This window comes from Rosa rugosa, chromosome 1 (assembly GCF_958449725.1).
Source record: "Rosa rugosa chromosome 1, drRosRugo1.1, whole genome shotgun sequence".
Lineage (NCBI taxonomy): Eukaryota > Viridiplantae > Streptophyta > Magnoliopsida > Rosales > Rosaceae > Rosa > Rosa rugosa.
Window position 1 is genome coordinate 47,350,373 of NC_084820.1, and position 25,767 is coordinate 47,376,139.

At 37.8% G+C, this 25,767-nt stretch overlaps 2 protein-coding genes and 1 long non-coding RNA gene across 4 annotated transcripts; 2 read left to right on the top strand and 1 right to left on the bottom strand.

The window, feature by feature from the left end:
- The first annotated feature begins 532 nt into the window (after positions 1-532).
- Positions 533-4,306, top strand: LOC133725160 (uncharacterized). Its single transcript, XM_062152290.1, has 2 exons — positions 533-758; positions 887-4,306. The coding sequence occupies exon 2, from the start codon at positions 961-963 to the stop codon at positions 4,159-4,161; it is 3,201 nt and encodes a 1,066-aa protein (XP_062008274.1). The 5' UTR covers positions 533-758; positions 887-960; the 3' UTR covers positions 4,162-4,306.
- A 1,562-nt stretch (positions 4,307-5,868) lies between these two features.
- Positions 5,869-8,272, bottom strand: LOC133739369 (uncharacterized). 2 transcript variants are annotated; one of them, XR_009860594.1, is made up of 3 exons: positions 7,538-8,272; positions 6,761-7,169; positions 5,869-6,009 (listed from the first exon to the last, which is right to left on the bottom strand). It is a non-coding gene; the product is annotated as an uncharacterized LOC133739369 (long non-coding RNA). The 2 variants fall into 2 exon arrangements; XR_009860593.1 differs by lacking the exon at positions 5,869-6,009 and having other exon boundaries at positions 6,010-7,169.
- Positions 8,273-13,796: 5,524 nt separating this feature from the next.
- On the top strand, positions 13,797-24,515 carry LOC133725161 (pleiotropic drug resistance protein 1-like). Its single transcript, XM_062152291.1, has 24 exons — positions 13,797-14,430; positions 14,744-14,864; positions 14,981-15,069; positions 15,189-15,273; positions 15,393-15,552; positions 15,684-15,760; positions 15,927-15,980; positions 17,382-17,472; positions 17,587-17,888; positions 17,973-18,254; positions 18,353-18,669; positions 18,756-18,916; positions 19,018-19,121; positions 19,216-19,372; positions 19,452-19,535; positions 19,650-19,771; positions 19,901-20,233; positions 22,284-22,574; positions 22,678-22,761; positions 22,844-22,977; positions 23,074-23,301; positions 23,407-23,578; positions 23,666-23,920; positions 24,030-24,515. The coding sequence occupies exons 1-24, from the start codon at positions 14,123-14,125 to the stop codon at positions 24,285-24,287; spliced, it is 4,269 nt and encodes a 1,422-aa protein (XP_062008275.1). The 5' UTR covers positions 13,797-14,122; the 3' UTR covers positions 24,288-24,515.
- The last annotated feature ends 1,252 nt before the right edge of the window (positions 24,516-25,767 follow it).

A 25,767-nucleotide genomic window follows, 5' to 3' on the forward strand; every position in this document is an offset into this window, starting at 1 on the left:
CAATTTTTCCAACTTTTCTCTTTCTTTTTTCAATTCTTTGCTAGTGCTTTTACAAATAGCATTTAATTCAAGTCTGTCAACAATCGAAATTATGAATAGTAAAACTAACTGTTTACCTTCGAGATAGAGGATGAAATTTAGCTGCAATTATGATTTAGACAAATAAACTCAAGATGGGCCCACCACGTTTCATCAAAGGAAAATAATAGTAAAAGCAATATTTGGAATAAGAGAGAGGGGTACTTACGGGATAAACATTTAAGTGAAAGGAATAGTTGGGAGAAAAAGAGAAAACTTTTGTGTGAATGGGGTTTAAAATAAGTTGGTGGAGTGTATGGGGTGGTATTTGGTATTTTCTGGGTAAGTGGTCATTATCCCTTATATTTTTTGGGTCAATTTTCTTCTCTTCTCTGGTGGCCAAGTTTATTTTGGGTATGGTGGTTATAAATAATGTCGGAGACTCCATGGGAAATTGACAAATTGTTCTAGGGAGTTGACCGTTAATCTTTCTTTTTCCTGAAAAAAAAAAAAAAGTCACACAAGTCGCAACTCTTTTACAGTTGCTTGGATTAGTGGGCAGAAAACATCAAACACCACAAACAGTTCAACTTGAATTTTACTCTCTGTCTTCCTTATTTCCTACCCAAGATCCAGTCTAGTCCTGCTTAGCTCTCTCTCTCTCTCTCTGTGTGATCTGAAGCCCAAGATCTAAGTGGGTTCATCTTCACAGAAATCAATGCAAGAGGGGACAGACTCAGGTTAGTGTTCCTTGCTTTTAATCTTTGGTCGATATTTTAAACACTGAGCAAGAAAGTTAAAAGCTTCATGTGGACTCTTTGAAGACAAGTTAAATTGATTCATGGAATTGGTTGGATTAAAAGTGTAGAAATTTTGTGTTCTTGAGTTGGTGGAGAGCTGAGAAATCTTGAAGAAAGTGATAAAGCTTAAGACTTTAAGATCATGAAGATTGCATCTTTGGTTATTGTTTGGATTGTGTATGGGTTGTTGGGTTTGGGGTTCACATATTCATACCCTACTTCAGCATTTGATGATCTCAGAAATGAAAGAAGTGAAACCACCGTCACTTATAGCTATGATAGAATGGATGAAGTGAAGAAAGCATGTGGGTTTGTTCTATCTTCTGCTTCAGAACTGAAAGCTGAAGATGAGAGAGTATATAGTATGAAGAAGGAGCTCCTTTTTGTTAATGGGGATTGGAGGCAGGAGGTGGGTAAGGATCCAATCATGCCATTTGATGATAGAGAAGTTCAGAGTGAGTTTTTGGGTAATAGAACTCCGTCGAACTTGGCTTCGTTTTGGCTTATGGATATTGATCGTGCCCATCGATCCAAGAAGTCACTAAGTGTTAGTGGATTCATGGTTATGGGTATTACTATAGATGGTAGCTTTATGGATTATGGGTATCAAGGGAATCCCGAGTTCCAAATGTGGCCTAGCCATTCTCAAATTACAATTTCCTTCCAAGGGATTTACACTGAAACCAAGAAGAATGGTGGTGAAAGAGTGATGTGCTTGTTGGGGAGTACAATGTTGCCGTCTCGGGAGCCTGATTCTGCTAATCCATGGGAGTGGCTGAAGGCTTCTGATTCAAGTAATCAACCTCCTCTTTCTCAAGATGATCAGATTCTACTTGTTCTTCACTTTCCGATGACTTTCAATTTGACAAATAGGGCTATCCGAGGGGAAATGAGAAGTTTAAATCCAAAGTCAAACTCAAAGTACTTTGATGAGGTTCACATTTTATCACAGTTGGGGAAGTCTGCAGTGTATAAATTTGGATCAGAAAAGATTGTTTCTAGAGCATGTGATCCATACCCTTCTAATGATAGCTTGGTATATGGTGGCATTAGCAACTATAAAGGTCATGCTATTTGCGAAATCCTTGACGAAGTTGCACGGGACCAAGCTTTCACTGTTGTGCCGAACTGGAGATGCAATGGCACCGATGAGTTTTGCAGTAAGTTAGGTCCATTTGTGACAGATAAAGAGATTAAGGCGTCACACGGAAGCTTTAAAGGTGTTAAGCTTTACATGCAGGAAATCAAGTGTGAACAAAAAGCTGCCAGGGGAAATGCCAGTTCTGCAAGGGTTTCAGCTGTATTTAGAGCTGTTTCTCCGATGGAGAATCTATATACTGCAGCAAAGAGATCCGGGCTTAACAACATGACTATTGCTGCTGAGGGAATTTGGAAATCTACCAGTGGACAGCTTTGCATGGTTGGTTGCCTTGGACTTGTTGATGTTGTAGGGAGTCAATGCAATACTCGGATATGTATGTATGTACCTACCTCTTTCTCCATAAAGCAACGAAGCATTCTTTATGGAAGTTTCTCTAGCATCAATTATAGTGGTACATCATATTTTCCTCTCTCCTTTGAAAAGTTAGTGCAGCCTTCGGAACTGTGGAATTATTTCAGAGTCTCCAGTCCAAACTACAAGTACACAAAAATCTATTCAGCTGCTGTTGTCTTAGAAAAAAACGAGCCCTTCAGTGTTGGAACTGTGATCAAGAAATCTTTTCTGAGTTTTCCCAAACTGGAAGACGCAGAAGCTTTTGAACTCAGTCTTTCTGTTCTCTCCGAAGATCTAACCCTTCATGTGTCTGCATTTCCCGATCCAATTCCAAAGCCTCAGCCTCCAAGAGTAGACCTTCAGATGGAGATTCTCTCAGTGGGTCCCTTGTTTGGACGCTATTGGTCTCCACAAAATGGTTCCATTGCACAAGAGGAGACTCCTTACCACACAAAGTCTGAATACACTGAAAAGCAGCTCCTTCTAAATGTATCAGCACAACTCAACATCGCCGGAAACGCCTATAGCAATCTTTCTGTGCTATATTTGGAAGGCCTTTATGATCCACATGTTGGAAAGATGTATCTAGTTGGATGCAGGGATGTTCGAGCCTCGTGGAAGATCTTGTATGAGAGCATGGATCTTGAAGCCGGGCTAGATTGTATGGTTGAGGTGGTTGTGGCTTATCCTCCCACTACATCTCGATGGTTAGTCAATCCAGCAGCCCATATTTCTGTAGCCAGCCAAAGGACTGAAGATGATCCTCTTTATTTCAGTACAGTCAAGCTCCAAACTCTTCCAATTATGTACAGGAAGCAGCGGGAAGACATTCTCTCTCGTCGGGGGATTGAGGGAATCCTCCGAGTTTTGACCCTTTCACTAGCAATATGTGGAATTTTAAGCCAGCTGTTTTACATCAGGTATAATGTGGATTCTGTTCCTTACATGTCTCTAGTCATGCTCAGTATTCAAGCCATTGGGTATAGCATTCCTCTGGTCACAGGCGCTGAAGCACTCTTCAAGAAGTTAGCTTCTGAATCCTATGAAACATCAACATATGACCTTGATAACAGTCGGTGGTTTCATATACTTGATCACACGGTTAAGCTTCTTCTGATGGCCTCATTGTTACTGACTTTAAGACTTTGTCAGAAAGTGTGGAAATCTCGCATCAGGTTACTTGCACAAACTCCTCTTGAACCACATCGTGTACCTAATGATAAGCGGGTGCTTATAACCACCTCAGCAATACATTTGATTGGCTATGTAATGGTTCTAGTCATTCATAGTATGAGGACCGGCCAAAGATCTATCCGGACGAAAAGCTATAAAATTGCCAGGGAAGAATCTCGTGGACTGTGGGAATGGGAAACTGAACTTGAGGAGTATGTGGGACTTGTCCAAGATTTTTTCCTACTCCCCCAGATGATTGGTAACCTGGTGTGGCAGATTGATTGTAAACCACTCAGAAAGTTTTATTTCGTTGGGATCACTCTGGTCAGACTCTTTCCCCACATTTATGATTATGTTAGAGCTCCGTCTCTCAACCCTTACTTTGCCGAGGAGTATGAGTTTGTCAACCCAAGTTCGGACTTTTACTCCAAGTTTGGGGATATCGCCATACCTATTACAGCAATTCTCCTTGCAGTTGTAGTCTATGTTCAGCAGAGGTGGAATTATGAGAGGCTGAGCAAGATGCTTACTTTCGGGCAATGTAGGCTTCTTCCTTTGGGTTCCAGAATGTATGAGAGGTTGCCTTCCAGTTCCAAGGCATTCGAAGCTGAGCTTGTTTCTGGTGTCAATGGTAATGCTAGACAAGAGAACAAAGAGAGTGATGATGTAGAGTGATGCGGAAACTTTTCAAAATTACATACAGAAAAGAGTTGTTGTGACTTGTAAAACATATGTGCACAGTAATGTTAATTTGATGATTTCACTTGTGACTTGTGAGACGTTCTCTTTTTTCGGTGGAAACTTATGATGATGATGATGATGATGATGAGTTTATTTTGGGTTCTAAAAGAATGATTGTTCTGTTCGACCTCGGATTTTCGTTGGTATATGGGCCTGGTGTTCTTGGAGTTCCAATACAGGATGCTTTTGGATGGACCTAACGAGGCAGCCAGGCCATGTTCTCAATCATCGTTATGTCACTAAATTGTTTTGTTTTGTTGCTTTTATTTTGGTCAAGCTGGGACAGTCTTCAAATTAATACCCACTTTAAAAGCAATGGTTGACATAACGGAGCATCCATGGCCGGACCGCAAGCGGCGCGGCGGTGTAGCTGCACCAAGCTTCCGGTTCTGGTCCTCCGATTTTTTTTATTGTCTAAATATATATAATTGTAGGTATTTTCTCTGAAGCATCTGTAAGCAGATTGATTCATATAGTTCAGTTGGTAAAGTGTGTTCGAACTTATAGATTCTGCATAGATTCATTACAACGTTTTTTTTTTTTTTTTTTAATCTTTTCCCTTTTTTGGTTGCAATGTTTGTCACTCTTCGTCTCTTTTTCTTTTTCTTTGTTGGTTACAGGGTTGGTTTGAAACTTTATTTTCTTTAAAAAACACAATTATATCTTTAATCGTTTATGTTTGTATTATTCAATTAGATGTTTGATTTGGGATTGTTTTTATATGGTCTTCGCATCTGATTGTTCATTTTTTTGAATCAATCCATCAATGATTGCATTACTTAAGCCAGAATGACCATTACATACCCTTTCGCTACCATTCAAAGATAGACAAGATGTTGTGGAGGTAACACACGGTACATAGTACCAGACCACTCATTAAACATCCAGTGCTCACTTATGAAAGCAAGCCTATTACTGCAAAAACTAGGACACAGTAATAGACCGAGTAAAACTATACTCATTAGTGCTCGGAAGAAAACCTAACAAGCATAGTCCCTAGAGAAGGGTTATTGAAAGCAACACTACTGAACATTCTATAGCCCTAGGTCCAAACACTTGGCCCAAAAGACAAATTGAGGTCATTTAGTTACCTTTTAATAAAGTTTAATCTATCCCAAGAGGGAGCCAAGAAACGGGTCCTCGTGGTGCAAAAAACAAGACCAAGACTGATTGCAAGGTTGTCAAGACTTCACCTATGAAGCGCAGCAAGGGCTCCAAGAAAGTGAAAAAATTGGTGAATGGACTCCTTGAGTTCACTATACCAGTGGATGTAGGTACCTCCAAATCCTCTAAAGGAAAGGAGGTAGCTCTGCTTAGTTTGTTTTTCCAGTTCTAATAATGTCTATGTTAGTGGAAGCTTCTGTAGAAATATCTGGCTCTCTCGTACCACAATAATGTGCTTGACATAGTAGGGTTAGATAGAATAGGTTGCCTACAAGGCGAGTTAATATTGTTTTTTGTTTTGTTTTGTTTTTGTTTTTTTGTTTTTTGAAATAAGAAGACAATAGCCAATATATTGATCAAAAGCTAGAATGATCCTTACATACCCTGTCACGCCCCGAATTTTGAATAATAAATTCAAATCCGAAACATGAATAATTACAATTACAAAATCCAAATCTCGAAACTTCGAGTTCATTATTACAATTCACTCTCACAAGCAATATTGTAAAGCTCAAATGAGCATAACACACCTCACAACGTACAATTGCTGTAAAACTCTAACAATTGCTCTAACCGCACGATCACCGTCCTGGTTCTCCTGTCCTGTAGGATTACCCGCTACACAATTTGAATAGTGTACCGGGAGTTGCAACAACACAAAACCCGGTAAGCTTTTGACAGCTAGTATGAGTAAACAAGAAAGAACTGTTGATTTATTAAATTACAAGACCACCACAAACCCACGTTACTTTCTCACTCTCATATATATATATATATAGACACTTATGAGTTACTCTCAATTTCCCCCATAAGGTCACTCAATATTTGGCAGACAGACTAGAGCTCTAACTGATCGTTTCCACCTACCCGGCGCGAGAGCGTGGTTCACGATTTAATACTATTCAGTTCCACCTACCCGGCGCGAGAGCGTGGTTCGCTGATAGTATGCCATGGTCACCCCGTGACCTATTGATCTCCACAGATCACAACAATTTATTGTTCCTCAACAATAAAACTCAACATCTCTCTCAATATATTGTTTCACAACAATAAACTCAATACCCCTCACAATATATTGTTTCTCAACAATAAACTCAATACCCCTCACAATATATTGTTTCACAACAATAAACTCAATACCCCTCACAATATATTGTTTCTCAACAATAAACTCAATACCCCTCACAATATATTGTTTCTCAACAATAAACTCAACACAACTCCAACAATACATATTATTTCACGTAATAATATATATACAGACATTCACACAGGAATGTCTAATACACCAACAATAGTTCATATGATTGCAAAATAAAGCAATTAAATATATTGGGTTCGTAATATGAACCACGTGAGGTTTACTCACCTCCAATTCCAGCTGCGTCTTCTAAAAGCCACATATCCATCTGAATCGTCCACCAACTCGATTCGTCAATCACCTAATCAGATACTATCTTGACTTAGTAAATTACTCATAAACCACACATATACTGAAATCCAACGGTCGGATTCTAATTATATGATGATCCGACGGTCGAATCTTAATTTAATGATGATCCAACGGTCAGATCCTCACGGATCGCCCTTAGGATCATCCTCCAAAATTATAATGAAGATCCAACGGTCAGATCTTCTCGAATCATCCTTACAAACATCTCCACAAAATTATATGAAAATCTGACGGTCGGATTCTCACGAATCGCCTTCCGAATCACCATTTCTCAATTATACGAAGATCCAACGGTCGGATCTTCGCCCATGACCACACAAAGCCACTGGGACAGTCATAAGATCAACATAACAAAACTACAAGTCCATCGGACGGTCCGATCTTCACAGATCACAAATCGAACGATCGAAATCGATCGAAATCGTAAAATTCATAACTTAATCATACGATATCCAAAAATTGCGTATAATATATCGAAATGATCGTATTGAAATATAGAATCTGAAAATGTACAGAAACCATATTTTTGATCTCCGGAGGTGGCCGGAAAGGGCCGCCGGAGTTAGTGGCAGAGCCGCCGCCGACCACCACCAATGGTGTCGGGGCCGGGCTGCTCTTCTTCCTCTCATCATGCTTAACAACTTTCATAACTAGCACGAAGTCTGAAAATGACCGGAAGGGGTCGAAAATTACCTTGAACAGTATGAAGGTGGCCGGAATTTTCCAGAAACCGGCGAGAAACTGCAGAAAACGGCGAGCTCCAATTCGACGTAAAAACGTCAATTTAAGGCTTCGATTCCTTCTGAAGAGTTGTTAAGAAACTCAAGAAGAACTCACTGGTTCAAGAATCACAGAAAAATATGGTCTGTAGCTCGAGATATACCGATCGAAAGCTTCGGTGGTCGGAAAAATTCCAGAATTTTGCAGAATCCGGCAAGGCTCGATTTCGACGTCAAAGCTTCAATTTCAGGCCTCGATGCCTTCTAGAGAGTTGTTAATAACATCAAGGGGAACCCACGAGCTCCGACGAACGTGAAACCGGTCACTCTAGGTGCAATCCTCCTAGTATGATGATCAGCAGGTTGAGGGGAGTTCATGGAGCCAAGGATCGGAAGTTTTGGTGGCCGGAGCTAGGAGAAAACCGGCGTTGACCAAAATCGAGCTTAAATCGGACCGGGCTTGCCGCCGCCGCTACAGGCCGCGCCGCCGTGAAAGGCTGCCACAGACAGGTGCGCAAGGACCATACGAAGCCAATGGAAGAAGTTTGGTGAGGATCGGTGGCCGGAGGAGGAAGAAATCGTCGATCGAAGTTTTGGAGGCGATTTCCGGCGGGGAACTAAAATCGCAGCAGATTTTCCAATTTTGGAAAAATCTGTTTTTATTTTTGGAAATTTCCAAAAATGGAAGCTTTATACTAAATTGGAAACTTTTTCAAAAAATCATAACTAAGTCATACGAACTTCGATTTTTGCGTTCCGCATATGCACGCGATCGTATCGACGAGCTCTACAACTTTCATGAAGAAAGTTTTCCCAAATTTTGAACGTATAAAAAGTCAACTTTCGCGAGCCCCTAAATAACGTTCGTTTTTTTCGAAAATTAATCGTTCGAACTAATTCCACAACTTCTCCGAGCCTCGTACTCGCTCCCACTCTCGTGAAATCATTTCCAAAACGTCATCGGCAATTAACTTGAATTTTTCGGGTATTACATACCCTTCCGCTGCCATCTAGACAGATAAGAAGATGTGTTAGTACCCACAGTGGTACATAGAACTAGGTCACTCATTTGACATTGAATACATCATAGACATAGCGGGACCCCCCTTTGGTACTACGCCGGAGGCGCTAGAATAACTAAATAAAATAGAAGGATCCAGCCCTCCCAACCTAACTCTGGAACAGTGAAACTAGTCGCCTAGAGACCTCAATTGGTGTACAACTAGAGACACTGAGACTTAAGTCGACAAGACCAAGACCCAATACTAAACTAAATACACAAAAGTGCCTAGACTGTCCCTGAAAATAGGGAATTATTGAAAAAACTAGAGAAAACTAAATAATAAGGCAGGGCCCAAAAGAACCCCAACCCAAACTTCAGCCCATAATGGGCCCACAGCCAGTGCCCAAGCCCAGAAGGTTAGAACCCGAAGATGGGCCGTACCCAGCCCTCCCAGCCTAGACCAGCCTCTCCGCACCTCCATCCCCGTCTCCACCATTGTTGTCGGACAGAAAATGACGCCCTGCCGCCTGCCCCTTGGCGAGGAACGCCATCGAACACCATCCCTATCCCAAACCAGACCGCACCCTGAACTCTGCGACAAATCCAAACCAGCAATTCGATCACCGCCAACAACCAGTCGAGCAACATCCGATCCATTCCATCGAACATGGCCTGCCGAATTCTAACAGTCCCCAGACACCGGCACGCCCCGACAGAGCCCCGAGTCCACTCCGATCCTAGTCCGTAGCCACGGCTCAGCTACTCCTTTGAATTTTGTTAGCATAGACTACTTAGTGCTTACATTGTCTATTTGGAGTCTTTTGTACTATTCTTTGACCATAATCAGGGGTCATATTAATTTATGAACTCTTTATCTCAAAAAAAAAAAAAAAAAAAAAAGTTTAATATCAAATATCGTTGTTCAATATGTACATAAATTGCTAACATTTAGGTATGCTATTGTATTAATACAAACATAAACGTACTGGGACCATAAGCTGCTAGTTGTAGCTAATGTTAGCCTTGCCGAAGAGTCCGCAATTTCAGCTAAGCTAGCTTCTTGCGGCCTTGTGGTTTAAAGCTTAGCATACAGAATATTAAATTGCTAGCATTTAGGCATACTAGCTAGGGTGGGGATTAAATGTAATACATACAGAATATTAAATCGCTAGCATTTAGGCATACTAGCTAGGGTTTAGCGTTCACTTATTAGAAGTTTCTCATCCCACTTTAGTTGTCATGTTCATAGCTAGCTAGATTTTCAACTCCTTTTTTCCTTTTTTTTTTTTTTTATCGATAGAAGAAGAAGAAAGTTACAACCCCTAATACAACCTACACTATGAAAATCAAAATTGAAAGCATTAACAGTAGATAGAGGTAAAGCATGATTCCAACTTGCCAAACCAACTGTATGTCCTAAATAGATTTTCAACTGCTTGTTACCAAGTTTTCATTCAATATTGCATGCACTCATGATGATCAAGATTCTCAAACTACTAGATTAATGGTCGACCAACCAATAAGTTTTCATTCCCAAAATGTCTTGCAGTTCACCTGAAAAATTGAAAATACCTTATTCCATTGATGTGTAGTCCTCTCATTGGCCGGTCGGAGTAATTCAATAGTCAGTTCGACACAAGCCCTTTACATCTATTATTTTATTTCTAGAAATTGGAAACGGGGAGAGCCATAACATGGAAGTTGCATCCCCTAGGTCAAGTGAGACCCCAAAACGAAATTGTTCACTTATAATTTTTGAATTATAAGGAAGTAAAAGTCAAAGCTTTAAGCAATTTTTCTTCGATCTCCAACTCTAACAGATTCATTATTTTACTGCAATCTCTAAAATCTCCATAGTTTTTGCTTAAAATTTTAGAGATTGCTGTAAATTTAGGGAATTTTGTTTTCTTTTTCCTCACTGTCCCTAAAATGGAGATAGTTATAAGGAATCTGTTGGAGCAAAAGAGACTCATTTTTTCTCTAAATTATAGAAAAATTAAAATATATATGGAGAAACTTTTAAAATTGCTCTTAGTGACCACGTAGGTTTAATAGTCAAGTAGATCAAAGTTCTAGTACTCCATCCTACACATATTGCTTTTATAGGTAAAGTGAACTTTTAGCTGGTGTAATAAGTAGAGAGACCCGTGAAAACCAGTAACACTGCCTCGTTGGAAAGATCAAAGTTCTGGTACTCCATCCTACACATATTGCTTTTATAGGTAAAGTGAACTTTTAGCTGGTGTAATAAGTAAAGAGACCCGTGAAAACCAGTAACACTGCCTCGTTGGAACCATCACCAACGTCACACCGCCGTTCGTGCACCAGCCTTCCGTCCATTACCAATGTTGGAGCGCAGCCTGACAAGGAGAGCCAACGAGAGCGCTCGTCAAGAAACATTATATTGGATTAAATTAAATTTAAGCAGCTGTTAAAAACAAAAAAACCGAAGAAAAGCTTTGTCATCCTCATTCATTAATATGAGCGTTATCAATTTCTTCACGTAACATTCTTCAACTACTAGTTCACCACCATTTTGCTTATCTCATTATAAGATTAAACAAAAACATGTGTGACTTGTAGGTTTCGGAAAACAGAAGCTTAATGGGGAAAATTCTATAATATATATCTGTATATCATACACTCATTTACAAACGTGACAACAAATTTGTTGTGAGAGTGGTGACTTGAGTCCTATTTTGTGTAATCTTAGGCCACGTTTGGTTCGTGGAAAGTAAGCATCAGGAAAGGACACTTGTTCATTTCTTGAGTTTGGGATACAAAAGGAAATGAAATATTTTCATGAAGAAAGGGAAAATAAGGAGGAAAGTGGGAAACCAAACCCTAAAGGAATTACTCTCCCCTCTTCTTTTCTTGCATTTATTACTCACAACACATTATTTTATTCCATTAATTACAAACACTTTAACAACTTTCCTGATAACTTTCCTTATGTTACCAAACATCGGAATAGAAAGTTCTTGGAAAATTTCATTTCCCTTCCCATGGGAAAGACAATGGAATTACTTTCCTTTCCGTGAACCAAACGAGGCCTTAGTTCTACTAATGATAATTACACCACCTACGACCTTGTTAAATTTTTGAATAATTCATTGTTAATGTTGTAATTGATTTAATTATAGGGGTCTTGACCCAAAGCACCAAAATTTGATAAAAGTAGCTCACTTACCCCAGCAACAGATTTTAATTCCCACTAACCCAATTTAAAATAAAATGTCAATTTTACCCTTAACCTAATTAATAAATTACACCCATACCTCTCTCCTCTCTCTCCCCAGCACGACGCATCTGTCTCTGTCTCTCTCTCTCTCCTCCTCGCTCTCTCTCTCTGTGACTCTCTCGCAGACCATAAATCAAGTCCACCTCGATCAGTGGCCGTCGAACTCGAGGAGCCGGAATGGATCAGTGACCGTCGAACTCGAGGAGCCGGAATGGAGCAGTGGCCGTCGAACTCGAGGAGCCGGAATGGATCAGTGACCGTCAAACTCGAGGAGCCGGAATGGAGCAATGGCCGTTGAACTCGAGGAGCCGGAATGGATCAGTGGCCGTCGAACTCAAGGAGCCGGAATGGATCAGTGGCCGTCAAACTCGAGGAGCAGGAATGGAGGATGCAAGGGCAGCAAGCGGCTCGGCGGTAGGCTGGCTCAGTGGCCGTCGCCATCGTCGTCGACCTCGAGGAGCCGGAGTACGTGGAGGAGGCAGAGGCAGCAAACGAAGAGCTTCTAGAGGGAGGACCAGTCGTCGCAAGCTACTGTACCTGCGGACCAGATTGGTGTTTGTTTTCGACGGCGGAACTCTGGCGCTCAAGCGCCGCACTGTGATCGCTCGCCGGAGACAGCGTGAGAATTCTCAGGCTAAGCTCCACAAGACCGCCGAGAAATTGCTTCTCAATCATGTAAGCAAATTTTGGTAGAGTTCAATCAAGTCTAGTCTAATTGTTGAAGATAGTGATTGTTGATGATAAGGGCAGATCCTTCTGAGGTGTTGGGAATCAATTCAGAAAAATTTGATGTGGTATTGAGGACTGTTGGTCATCGAGAAAAGCTAGACGAAATGTAATTGCATACAAGATTATTTACTTCTTTAAGTATGTAATTGGATGAATATTGATATTGGGGGGCAATAGACGTCTATTGAGGGGCAATACATGGCCAATAGTCGTCTATTGGGGAGCAATAGACGTCTATTAGGGGGCAATAGACGTTTTGAATTGATGTAATCTCCTTGTTTTTTTTCTTTAATCAAAGTTTTATTTGTGTAGTTTTAGGAAGATTAATTACCATTTTGGTAATCTAAACGTCTATTGGGGGGCAATACATGGCTGATAGTCGTCTATTGGGGCCAATAGACGTCTATTAGGGGGCAATAGATGTCTATTGGGGGCAAAAAAACTTTCCGGTGAGATTTTCAGCAATTTCCGGTGGGCGGCAGCCGGTGACCGGATTCCGGCGAAAGTTGGCCGGATTCCGGCGGCCGGTGACCGGATTCCGGCGGCCGGTGACGGGCTCCGGCGAAGTTTCCTATAGTTTCTCTCTCTTCTATTTTCTCTCCCTCTCTCTCTCTCTCTAAGTAAATAAGGGGTGAGGGGTAAAATGGTATTAAAAAAAAATTAAAAACAAAAAAAAAATCTTAATGGGGTATTAGGGAAGACTCCCTTAGAGTGTATTGGGTAAGAGAGAATTAAAAAAACTCAATGGGGTTAGTGGGAAAAAAATCCCTAGAAATGGGGTAAATGGACAAAAACCCTTAATTATATGTAAATAGTGTAAATGACTATGGTAAATTTGTTCTCAATGTTGTAATTTTGATCCATATAGATTGTAATAATTGTTCAAGTAAATGTAAAATGAGTGTATGATAAATATTACCGTACCACAGCTTGTCTCGCTTAAAAGATGTTATCATGTTAACAGGCCCATTGAACCAAATCACTAATAACAGTCATTATCATGATAACTCAATATGAACATGATCCGATCAACTCCAATCCGAATATCTATAATTTCATCTGTGTTCATATTGTAGTTGGGTACCATTTTGCGAGGTCTAAAATTATGTGAGGTTAGTTGCTAATAGGTCAGGGATGTGAGCAATAATTCATTGGTCTAGCTTCTAGGCTCATTAAAGCGAGAGAAATTCTACCTTCTGGAAAAGAAAAATAATCAGTTGAAGTCCGAATTGGCTTTCTAGAACCAAAATATCTCCATTTCCGCGCCAATATAAATACGACCCTATCCGACCCAGTAATTCTTCTTCATCTCTTTTCTGGCTACGTACAAAATTTCATTTATATGTCAGTCTAGCACTGACATCCTTACATAAGAGTTTGATTTTTCAAGTTTCTTTTTCGGTCTTGAATTTCAAAGACAAAAAAAGAGAATCTGCGAAGAAACCATCTAGGTTTTAGTGGTTTTAAAAGCTTTTTGAGTCCCAAGTTCTTTTCTAATTCAGAGTTCAAAAGTCATGGCTTTGGTAGAAGTACTTTGGGAGAGATATTAGCTTTTCTGTTTAGTTTGGAGCGTTTTAGTTGTTGAAATGGAGAGTGGTAATATCCAATTAGGCAGTTCCTCTATATGGAGGAACCATGGTAGTGTGGACGCTTTTTCGAGTTCTACACGCAGAGAAGACGATGAAGAAGCTCTCAAATGGGCTTCCCTAGAGAAGCTTCCCACTTATAATCGTCTGAGGAAAGGTATACTCACCTCAGCCAGTGGAAAAGCTAATGAAATTGATATACCAAATCTTGGTTTTGAAGAGAAAAAGGACTTGGTTGAGAGGTTGCTTAAAGGCACTGAAGACGGCAACGAAAAGTTTGTATTGAAGCTCAAGAATCGTATTGATAGGTGAGATCCTCAACTTAATCCCATTATACATCATGTATGGTGTATCTATGAATATTTTTTTTTGCTATTTTCTTATTCATATATAATCTGTTTAGAGGGTATCTCACTTTTGTTAGATTCCGTCCTTAACATGAATATGGATGTTTTAGCTGATTGGCCAAGCTTTCGGTTGAAGGTTTGATCAGTTAATTATTAAACTCTTCGTTAGTGACAAAGTTGGGAAGACATTAATTTTTCTTTAAAGTGTTTGATGTTTACTATGATGGGTTTATTAATGTTGCTCTTAATTTGTTGAATGTGTCATGTTTCTCAGAGTTGGAATTGATCTTCCCACAATTGAAGTTCGATTTGAGCATCTAAATATAGAAGCAGAAGCTTATGTAGGAAGCCGAGCTTTGCCTACTCTCGTAAACTGGACTGCTAACATAATCCAGGTAACAATATGTTCAAAGCTAGACCAAACTATCTGCTCGTGTAGAGGACGATGCTTTCAATTAATCAATATTTGCTTGTTAATGCTCACAATTTACATTGTGCACTGATCTTGAAGGGATTCTTGACCAATCTCAGTATACTTTCAAGTAGCAAGACAAAAGTCTCTATCCTTAACAATGTTAGTGGAATTATAAAGCCTAGCAGGTGAGCTTAGTTTTCCTTGCGTGTTTTACTTCCTTAAAATTTTAAAGAAAAAACTGATATTCGGGTACTCGATCAGATATCATTTCTTTCATGCATATATATATACATATATATTTCAGAATGACATTACTATTGGGTCCTCCAAGTTCCGGCAAGACCACACTGTTATTGGCTTTGGCTGGAAAGCTTGATCCAGGTCTAAAGGTGCAAAGGAATCTCACTAACAGCTTCACAAATTTCTCTAGTTTTTTTTTCCCCTGAAAATTTCAGCCACATCTGAATGATCTTGCTATCAAATTTGTAAACCAAAATTTATGCTTCAGCTGTCGGGAGCAGTGACTTATAATGGCCATGGAATGAATGAGTTTGTACCCCAAAAAACTGCTGCATACATCAGTCAATATGATATGCATATTGGAGAAATGACTGTAAGGGAGACATTGGCCTTTTCTGCAAGATGCCAAGGGGTCGGAACTCGTTACGGTCAGTTCATTTGTGGACCACTTTTCTTTTTCTTCGATCTGTGTTGATTTTACTCACATAATGAACAATTGGATATGTTGTGTGTCTGAGTGCGAGAAGCAATTACTCATTTTCATTTTGGCCATGTGTAGATATGCTAGCTGAGCTATCCAGAAGAGAGAAAGCAGCTAATATAAAGCCTGATCCTGACATTGATGTCTTCATGAAGGTACGTAGTTTCATCTATTGTTGAATGTCCAATAGACACGCGCACAGAAAATCTGTAACAACTATGTGATTTTGTTGCCCTGGCCCGTAGCTTCTCCCAAACTTCCTTTGTGGGTCATCAACAACTATGTGCGTGTGGTTCTAATTATTCGCTTCTGCTATTGTAGGCAACAGCAACAGAAGGTCAGGAGGTGAACGTAGTGACAGATTACATTCTGAAGGTAACCGACTTCGAGAATTTACCTCAACTCAACAATTTACTTTTCTCATTCATATCGAACACTATATTTTTATTTTTTATTTTTAATAAGTTATTGTAGTGAAAACTTGTTGAATTGGTTAACAGGTTAACATTGACATGTGTCATTTAAAAAAATAATATTTACCACGTATGAATGTGTTGTTATTTCTTGATATGTAACATTGTTCAGAAATATGTAACAAATATTGTCAAAATAATAAATTACACTTAGTAAAACTAAAATAAAGACTTATGACCACACTTCTTGTGCTTGTGGTAATTGAGTGCTCGATCAAACATGTAATATCATAGTTGGACAACTTTTATCAAATGAAGAACTTTGATTTTTAACGGAGAAAATCCTTACAATATTGAGTACTTACACATCTTTTGGTCTAATATTAACTTTACCATGTTCACAACACAAATGTTGTTGCAGTTGTAAACTGGTTGATAATCTTGTAAATGATGTCGTATATGAAGTACGTACCACAAATATAACAAAACATACCATTCTATACATCAATTGCCATGGACTCTGGTAATTATTGAAGTAATCATTTCATTAATGATACAAACTTAAAGGTGTACCACTCTCACAAAAAAATTGTTGTCATACTTGTTAAATTGTCTATAAACTAGTACATCTATTTAGGTGGAGTAATTACTATAAGTAGAACAAAAATTACAGCTTTTACATCAATCGTTGTCACATCTTGAAATTGGTTTAGAAGCTAGTAAATATGGTCGTACGTGGAGTAATTACCACAAATAGAACATTAACTCTACAACTTCTTACATCATTTATTGTAAAATGTATCATCATAGATATATTTTCTAATCAATAACAGACATTACATGAGAAAGTACCCTAATTACACAATCGAGAACCTTATTACATCAGTGAGGACACATGCTCTATTTGCTCTACAAATGAAGTATTACCACTAGAACAACATATTCATTGTAACATTTGTAGATTGCTTTATAAACTTGTAAATATGGTTGTAGGTGGAATAAGAACCCGAATAAAATTTAATCCACATCTATATATAAGGTAATATAATTAATGCCATCATATAAGTAATTATTTTATTTCATGATAAATTACTCAAAATAGACCACAGTTATAATTTGTTAAGGAAAGTATTAATGATGTAGTTAACTAGTATTAGAAAGACTCGTTATTTTTTTTTTCTTTTTTTAGAGAAAAATATTTCATATTTAATTTTTAATGATTTGGTGAAGGCGTAAACCATTTATGCTATTTTAAATATTTTGGTCCATTGGATATATTACTAATCCAATAGTCTAAAAAATTCACCAAAATGGGTGAATCCCCAACACTTGGGTACCTAAGAAATTCAATATTTATTTATAGATTTTGGGACTGGAAGTGTGTGCTGATACGATGGTAGGGGATCAAATGTTAAGAGGTATCTCCGGAGGACAAAGGAAGCGTGTTACAACAGGTAAAGAAAAATTCAATATCTGATGTGTCGCAAATACTAACTAGTAAAGAAATTCAATAACTGAAGTATCTGCAAAATTAACTAGTTCTTGACATTCAATATATTAACTTATAGGTGAGATGCTTGTTGGACCAGCAAACGCTTTGTTCATGGACGAGATATCTACCGGTTTGGACAGCTCGACAACATTTCAAATTGTGAATTCAATCAAACAAAATATTCACACATTTAATGGAACGGCTGTCATCTCACTCCTCCAGCCAGCACCAGAGACTTATGAGCTTTTTGATGACATTATCCTCCTCTCAGATGGCCAGATTGTGTACCAGGGTCCTCGTGAGCATGTGCTTGAGTTTTTTGAAACTATGGGATTTAAATGTCCTAAGAGGAAAGGCATTGCTGACTTCCTACAAGAGGTACTTAGCTGTGACGAATCTTTCTCATCCATCAAAGTAGAAATCTTACCATCACAATAATATGCACGTTCCATGTTTCCATAGGTGACATCAAGGAAAGATCAGGAGCAATATTGGGAAAGGAAAGAGGATCCCTACAGTTTCGTTACAGTTAAGAAATTTGTTGAGGGATTTGAATCATTCCATGTGGGACAAAGACTTGGGGAGGAACTTTCAATTCCATTTGACAAAAGAAAGAGCCACCCGGCAGCTTTAACAACGAAAAAGTATGGTGCTAAAAAGGGAGAATTATTGAAAGCTTGCATGTCAAGGCAACTTTTGCTGATAAAGAGGAATTCCTTTGTCTTTTACTTCAAGTTCACCCAAGTAGGTTTCAATTATATATCATATGTTCTTTATTAACATCCTGGAAAACAGTTTTTCTTTTGTTTATAGTTGGTTATCGGTTCTTTTCCTGCTTGTAGATTACAATTATGGCATTGATTAGCATGACAATGTTTCTACGAACCAAGATGCACCACAGCTCAATAAATGATGCAGTAATTTATATGGGTGCTATGTTCTTCGCCAATGTCATAGTTATGTTTAATGGGATGTCAGAGATTTCAATGACCATTTTAAAGCTTCCTGTCTTTTACAAGCAAAGGGACTTTTTCTTCTTCCCTTCATGGGCATATGGTCTTCCAGCATGGATTCTCCAAATACCTATATCATTTGTAGAAGTAGCAGTTTGGGTGTTCATGACCTACTACGTGATCGGATATGATCCAAATGTTGGACGGTAAACAAGTAAAGCTTCATAGTTAACTTGCTTGCTATGCATAGAAATTTTGCAATCTTTGATGCATGGTTGTTCACATGATGCAGGTTTCTCAAGCAATATATCCTCTTCTTGTTTGTTAACCAGATGGCTTCCGGTTTATTTCGTACAATTGGAGCATTGTGTAGAGACTTGGTTGTTGCTAACACTTTGGGGTCATTTGCACTGCTCATACTTTTCACATTAAGTGGCTTTGTTCTCTCTAAAGGTACAAACAACATAACAAGATGAATTAATGCACGGGAAACTTAACATGAGTTATTCTCAATAGTTACGTTTTAAGCTTATATGATGCTTAAAATGTCGCAGATGATATTAACAAGGGGTGGATTTGGGGTTACTGGAGTTCACCTCTGATGTACAGTCAGAATGCAATTGTAGTTAATGAGTTACTTGGGAAGAGCTGGAGACATGTATGTTCATTATCATTTCTCCATTTTCTGTCAACACGTTTGTTTTTTCAAAATCATCTGATTTCTCATTTCTGAGTTGTATTTTGTACAAAAGGTACTGCCAAACTCAACAATATCTGTAGGAGTTGCAGCTTTAGAGTACCGCGGGTTCTTTACACACGCGTATTGGTATTGGCTAGGAGTTGGGGCACTGATTGGATTCTCATTGCTATTCAACATTTTTTATGTTCTAGCTCTCTCCTACCTAAACCGTTGGTATCTCATACCCAATTGTGATTGAAATTTTAAGGATTAAGGTTGTCTGCTAATGTCAAAGAAATGATTATGCAGCACTTGGCAAAATTCAGGCTGTTAAATCAGAAGATTCTGGGAGGATTGCAGAGGAAAGTAGGTCAAGTCAACCAACCACGTCAGGTGTAAAATCTCGTTGTTAGAGTGTAGTTCCAGAAGTCAACTGTGTGTCTGTTTTATAATGTTATATATATATATATTCCCCAGGATGACAGTAAAATTGTAATAACCATGCAGATAGTATGAATACAGAAGTTTCTGCGGAGGCTATTAACAGAGGGAAACGAGGAATGGTTCTTCCATTTGAACCACATTCCATAACCTTTGATGAAATCACATACTCAGTGGACATGCCACAGGTAATTTCATATGAAATAACGAGTGGAGTTTTAAAAGTTCGATTGCTGAAAATCAACTAGGCTATAAATTAGCTATTTAATTTTATTAAGTCGGTGCAAAATAAATGATTTCCAAATCTGAACCTACAGGAAATGAAGATGGAGGGTGTTGTAGAGGAAAAGTTAGTTCTTCTGAAGGGTGTGAGCGGTTCCTTCAGGCCAGGTGTTTTAACAGCTCTTATGGGTGTAAGTGGTGCTGGTAAAACGACTCTCATGGATGTACTGGCTGGTAGGAAAACTGGTGGATATATTGAAGGAGACATAAAAATTTCCGGGTACCCAAAGAAGCAAGAAACATTTGCTCGGATTTCTGGATATTGTGAGCAAAATGACATTCACTCCCCTCATGTTACTGTCTACGAGTCAGTGCTCTACTCAGCATGGCTTCGTTTGCCACCTGAAGTTACATCTGAAACCAAAAAGGTAAGTATGATGGTATCTAATTAATATTGGAATTTATTTCACTGCTTATGTTTATCCTAGTGTTTGCCGTATACCCATTTTGTTAAATATTTTGGACCATTGGATTAGTAATATATCCAATGGTCCAAAATATTTAAAATTTGGTAACTTATTTAGCCCTTAGACAATTAATGTTTGATTATCAATTGACAATTGACAATTACGTTTTTTTCCTTTAAAAAAAAAAAAATTAAAAAACCTTCTAATTAACCTAGGCTCACCAAATTAGTATTAGTTAAATAGTCTTTATTACTAATTAATTTTATCATTGGCCAATTAATGTTTCATTAATGCTTGATTATCAATTGAAAATTATACAATTGGCAATTACATTTTTCCTTATTAAAAACAAAAACCTTCTAACCTTGGCTCACGGAATTAGTATTAGTTAAATAGTCTTTATTATTAATTAATTATATCATTAGTAGTTTTCTTAACCAAATATAATTATTTTTACAGACATTTTACGACAACCACAACAATTAATGTAAAAATAGATAATCTTTGTTTTAGATGTAGTAACTACTTCACGTACAACTTGTTATTACTGCTTTTTGAACTAATTTACAAATGTTATTACAATGTGTTATCATATAGGTAAACCATTATATTTTGAATAAAACCACGCATGTTCTCATTGGTGTAAAATAGTTATCTCTTGCGTAATTAAAGTAATATATTGTGTAATATCCATCATCAAAGTTATAATTACTTTCAGTCGATGTAATTTACCACAAACTACAATAATTGATATAAAAACGACAGTTTTTGTTCAAATTGTAGTAATTACTCCATCTACAACCTATGTACTAGTTTATGGACAATTTAACAAGTGTGACAACAAATTTGTTGTCAGAGTGGTAAATCTTTATGTTTTTATCATTAATGAAATGATTACTTCAATGACCATGCATTTTACCACAATCCACGTCAATTGATGTAAAAGCGGTAATTTTTGTTCTATTTGTAGTAATTAGACCACCTAAGCTAATGTACTAGTTTATGGCCAATTTAACAAGTGTGACAACAAATTTGTTGTCAGAGTGGTAAATCTTTATGTTTTTATCATTAATGAAATGATTACTACAATGACCATACATTTTACCACAACCCCCAACAATTGATGTAAAAGTGGTAATTTTTCTTCTATTTGTAATAATTACTTCAGAAAATACATCATTTACAAGATTATCAACCATTTTACAATTCCGATAACATTTGTGTTGTGAACATGGTAAAATTAATATTAGACCAAAAGATATGTAAGTACTCATTATTGTAAGGAGGTTCTCCATTTGATAATCAATGTTCTTCATTTGATAAAAGTTGTCCAACTATGATATTTACATCTTTGACCACTTAATTACAATAACCACAATAAGTGTGGTCATAAGTCGTAATTTTAGTTCTACTAGATGTATTTATTATTTTGACAATATTTGTTACATGTTTCTGAACAATATTACATATCAAGATAGAATGTGTTGTTAATATGGTGAATTTCATTTTTAAAAATGACATGTGTCAATATTTAAGTGGATAACCTGTTAACCAGTTCAATAGATTTTCACTACATTAATTTATTAAAAAAAAAAAAAAAAAGGTATGACATACATCAAGGTACCCTAGACGACCCCTATGTTTAGTGAAAAATCCAAAAACAGGTCAACCTAGCTTGAATTGCCAAACCTAAATGAATTCAGCTTTTCATCTTAATTTACATGTATTAATAAGCTCATATACTGACGCATTAGCTTTGCTAAATCAATAATTAAGGTATAATCTGAACACTTCTTCCCCTTCTTCAAGATATTTTGTAGAGTTCCCCAAGTTGTATATGTTAATTAGCAAGTGTTATGACATTTTAATATTTTATTCAATATTGAATATTTATTGTAATTTCACCAACAGTAAGTGTATGAAATAGTTTCAACTTTGAACAGGTCACAATTTGCTTACACATTTGTTGGCTATAGTGGTGTTTAGTTCTAATTGTAAAATTCTATTGCAGGTGTTCATTGAGGAAGTGATGGAACTTGTGGAACTTAATCCATTAAGGCAAGCACTTGTTGGGTTGCCTGGTATCAATGGTCTTTCAACTGAGCAGCGCAAGAGGCTGACTATCGCAGTTGAGCTAGTGGCGAATCCCTCGGTAATATTCATGGATGAACCAACTTCGGGGTTAGATGCAAGAGCTGCTGCAATTGTCATGAGAACAGTTAGGAACACAGTGGATACTGGTAGAACAGTTGTGTGCACCATCCATCAGCCTAGCATTGACATTTTTGAATCTTTTGATGAGGTGAGAAATGCTAAGAGATTGGAAGACTAACTGTTTTTTTTTTTTTTCAGTTTTCTTCTCATATATCTTAGTCTGATGAATGAGAATAACGTTGTTGTTGCAGCTACTGCTACTGAAGCGGGGAGGACAAGAAATTTATGTTGGTCCATTAGGTCGCCATTCTTGCAATCTAATCAAATATTTTGAGGTAAGTTATAATTTTAAGATATCAACTACTGATACTTAAAACTTGTTCTTTAATTCTCTTATGTCACTTTCTCTAAATTAAGGAAATTGAAGGAGTCTGTAAAATAAAAGATGGTTACAATCCAGCAACATGGATGTTGGATGTTTCCACTGCAGCACAAGAATTAGCTTTGGGGATTGATTTTGCTCATGTTTACAAAAACTCAGAACTATACAGGTCTACTAATTGATCTTCACTTCTATATTATTAGAAAGTTTAACACCTTTAAAAACAAAATGCTGAAATACATATTTTTCAATGAATATGGTTCAGGAGAAATAAGCAACTCATTATAGAATACAGCACGCCTTCTCCTTCTTCAGAGGAACTCTCTTTCCCTACTCGATACTCACAACCGTTTCTCATCCAATATATGGCTTGCTTGTGGAAACAACATTGGTCATATTGGCGTAACCCATCGTACAATGCAGTAAGACTTCTCTTCACAATAGCCATAGCATTGGTGTTTGGGACAATGTTCTGGAATCTTGGCTCCAAAACGTAAGTTGGAACAATGTAACCAAGAAACAAAAGTTGGTGAAATCTAGATCTTTATATCATTTTTCATAATGTACGTATTGAAATTTGCTTTCTTACGAGATGCAGGAATAGACAACAAGATCTGTTTAATGCAATGGGCTGTATGTTCACAGCTGTTATCTTTCTCGGGGTCCAAAATGCAACATCTGTGCAACCTATAGTTGCTATTGAAAGAACAGTCTTTTACAGAGAAAAAGCTGCAGGGATGTATTCAGCCTTGGCTTATGCATTTGCACAGGTGACAGGTTTACTACATTGTTAACATCTTGGATCAGTAATTTAGATCACTATATGATTATTTAAATTTTCATATTTACTGTCACAGGTTACGATTGAGCTACCGTATATTTTGGTACAAGCTGTGGTTTATGGAGTCATAACTTATCTAATGATCGGATTTGAGAGAACTTTTGTTAAAATCTTTTGGTACATATTCTTCATGTTCTTCACATTGGCGTACTTCACATTTTATGGCATGATGGCTGTGGCGGTTACTCCAAACCATCACATAGCTACTATTGTTTCCAGTGCATTTTATGCAATATGGATGCTCTTTTCTGGTTTTCTTATTCCACGACCGGTAAGTGTTGGTTAATTTTTAAAGATTAGAAGATAGAAAGTTTGCAGTATACAAAGTTACTTATATTTCCTTTTGTTTACTTCATTTTCTTATACCTGGCCAACAACAGAGGATTCCCATATGGTGGAGATGGTACTACTGGGCATGTCCAATAGCTTGGACATTGTATGGATTGATTACATCACAGTTTGGAGATGTTGATGATATGCTCGAAAATGGTGAAACAGTGAAACAGTTTTTGAGAGGTTATTTCGGTTTCAAACATGATTTTCTGGGAGTTGTTGCAGTAGGGCTTGTTGGGTATGCAGTGCTCTTTGCATTCATCTTTGCCTTTTCTATAAGGGCGTTTAACTTCCAAAAGCGCTAATATAATCTTCTTCATTGTTTTTGGAGGAAAATGTTAAACTACCAAACTGGCCAAGTAACACTAAGAGTACCCTTCATATATAGTATGTTCCATGAAGATTTGATAAGTGGTTATTGCTAGCTTTAGAACTTCTTTTTTTTTTTTTTTTTTGAAATAAACTTTAGAACTTCTTTTAATTTGTGAGCAATTGTAAGCCTTATTAACCACAAAGTTAGAGGAAAAACCCCTCGATCAATGTAATGTTTGGTATACATATTATGCGTAGTAAAATTTTTTTTTTTTTTTTTTTTTGAATAGGAATTGATTTCATTAGTAATCAAGCCATGAAAACAGGCTGGAATCTAACAGAATTTACATATGAAAAATTGGAAAATCAGATAACCTATCTAAGCTAAACTAAACTCATTAAAGTCTAAAGGGACGCTCGCATGACGCAAGCCTAACTAAGCAAGAACAACATGGCTTCCTAAGGAAAAATGATTGATCTAGTCTAATTTGCCGGCCCGCAATTGTTATACAAATAGTACTAGAAACATATTAGAAAAGCTTATAGAGATTACCCTTACCTAAAGAAGACTTGCATCCAAATGTCTAATAGCAAAAGAACTAAAATATAGCAGCTAACAACCTCAACAACATGTTGGTCTTCTTGCTTTTCTCTGAAATCTGCTGACTTGAATTGAGCCCAGGCCCAAAGGCCCAAGCCCAAACCCAAGCTATATAAACAAAAGCCCATCCCTTTGCCAGGCCATCACCACCACCACCGCTGGCTCCTCCGGCGGTCGGCTCTTCCACCACACCATCTCACGTCAATCAGCGAACCATCAAAACCAGATGAATCTGGTTGGGAAGCCCGCCAATCTACCTCCTTGGTGTCTCTTCGACCACAACGCTTCCTCAACGCCATGCAAGTCTCCTGGCGTCCAACCAGACGACGATCACAATCTAGTCAAACCCCACCTCGCACTTACCTCGCGACCTTGACAAAGGAGTTGACCTCCTAATTTTATTGGAATTAACAATTTTCCCTAAAAAAAAAAAAAGAAGAACGAAGAAGAAAATGAGACTTACAATTGAAATAAGGCTTCATGCTGGTATGTCAATTTGATGTGTATGTCAAATTTGTGTTTGAGGTATAGTAAAGTGAGAGTGGATGTGATTGCCTACCTCAATTGTTCACTCTACAAAATATTTATAAGTGAGCTTGAGCGGATATCACGGTTAGTGCATGTAATGGCATGCACTCTCTCAAGTCACTCATTAGTGGGTCTACGACATCACCCATAATCAGTGGCGGATCCAGAATTTTTTTTCAGATAAGGCAAGACAATGTGACTTGACTCATAAACTCTCGCAAGCGTACGAATCGTTGTCAAGTAAGGGAAATATTTGAACCTTGATTATCGTACCTCGGGGATTAGGTGTTGGACCTAACTGAGGTAATTGGCTCTAGAATAACTCAAATGCATACAATGAAAAA

Excerpts from the sequence above, each read along its gene's own strand:
- LOC133725160 (XM_062152290.1), top strand. The coding sequence starts at position 961 with ATGAAGATTGCATCTTTGGTTATTGTTTGGATTGTGTATGGGTTGTTG.
- LOC133725161 (XM_062152291.1), top strand. The coding sequence starts at position 14,123 with ATGGAGAGTGGTAATATCCAATTAGGCAGTTCCTCTATATGGAGGAAC. Across the intron at positions 19,373-19,451 it reads AGCTCTCTCCTACCTAAACC|CACTTGGCAAAATTCAGGCT; the intron begins GTTGGTATCTCA and ends ATGATTATGCAG. Across the intron at positions 19,772-19,900 it reads ACTCAGTGGACATGCCACAG|GAAATGAAGATGGAGGGTGT; the intron begins GTAATTTCATAT and ends CTGAACCTACAG.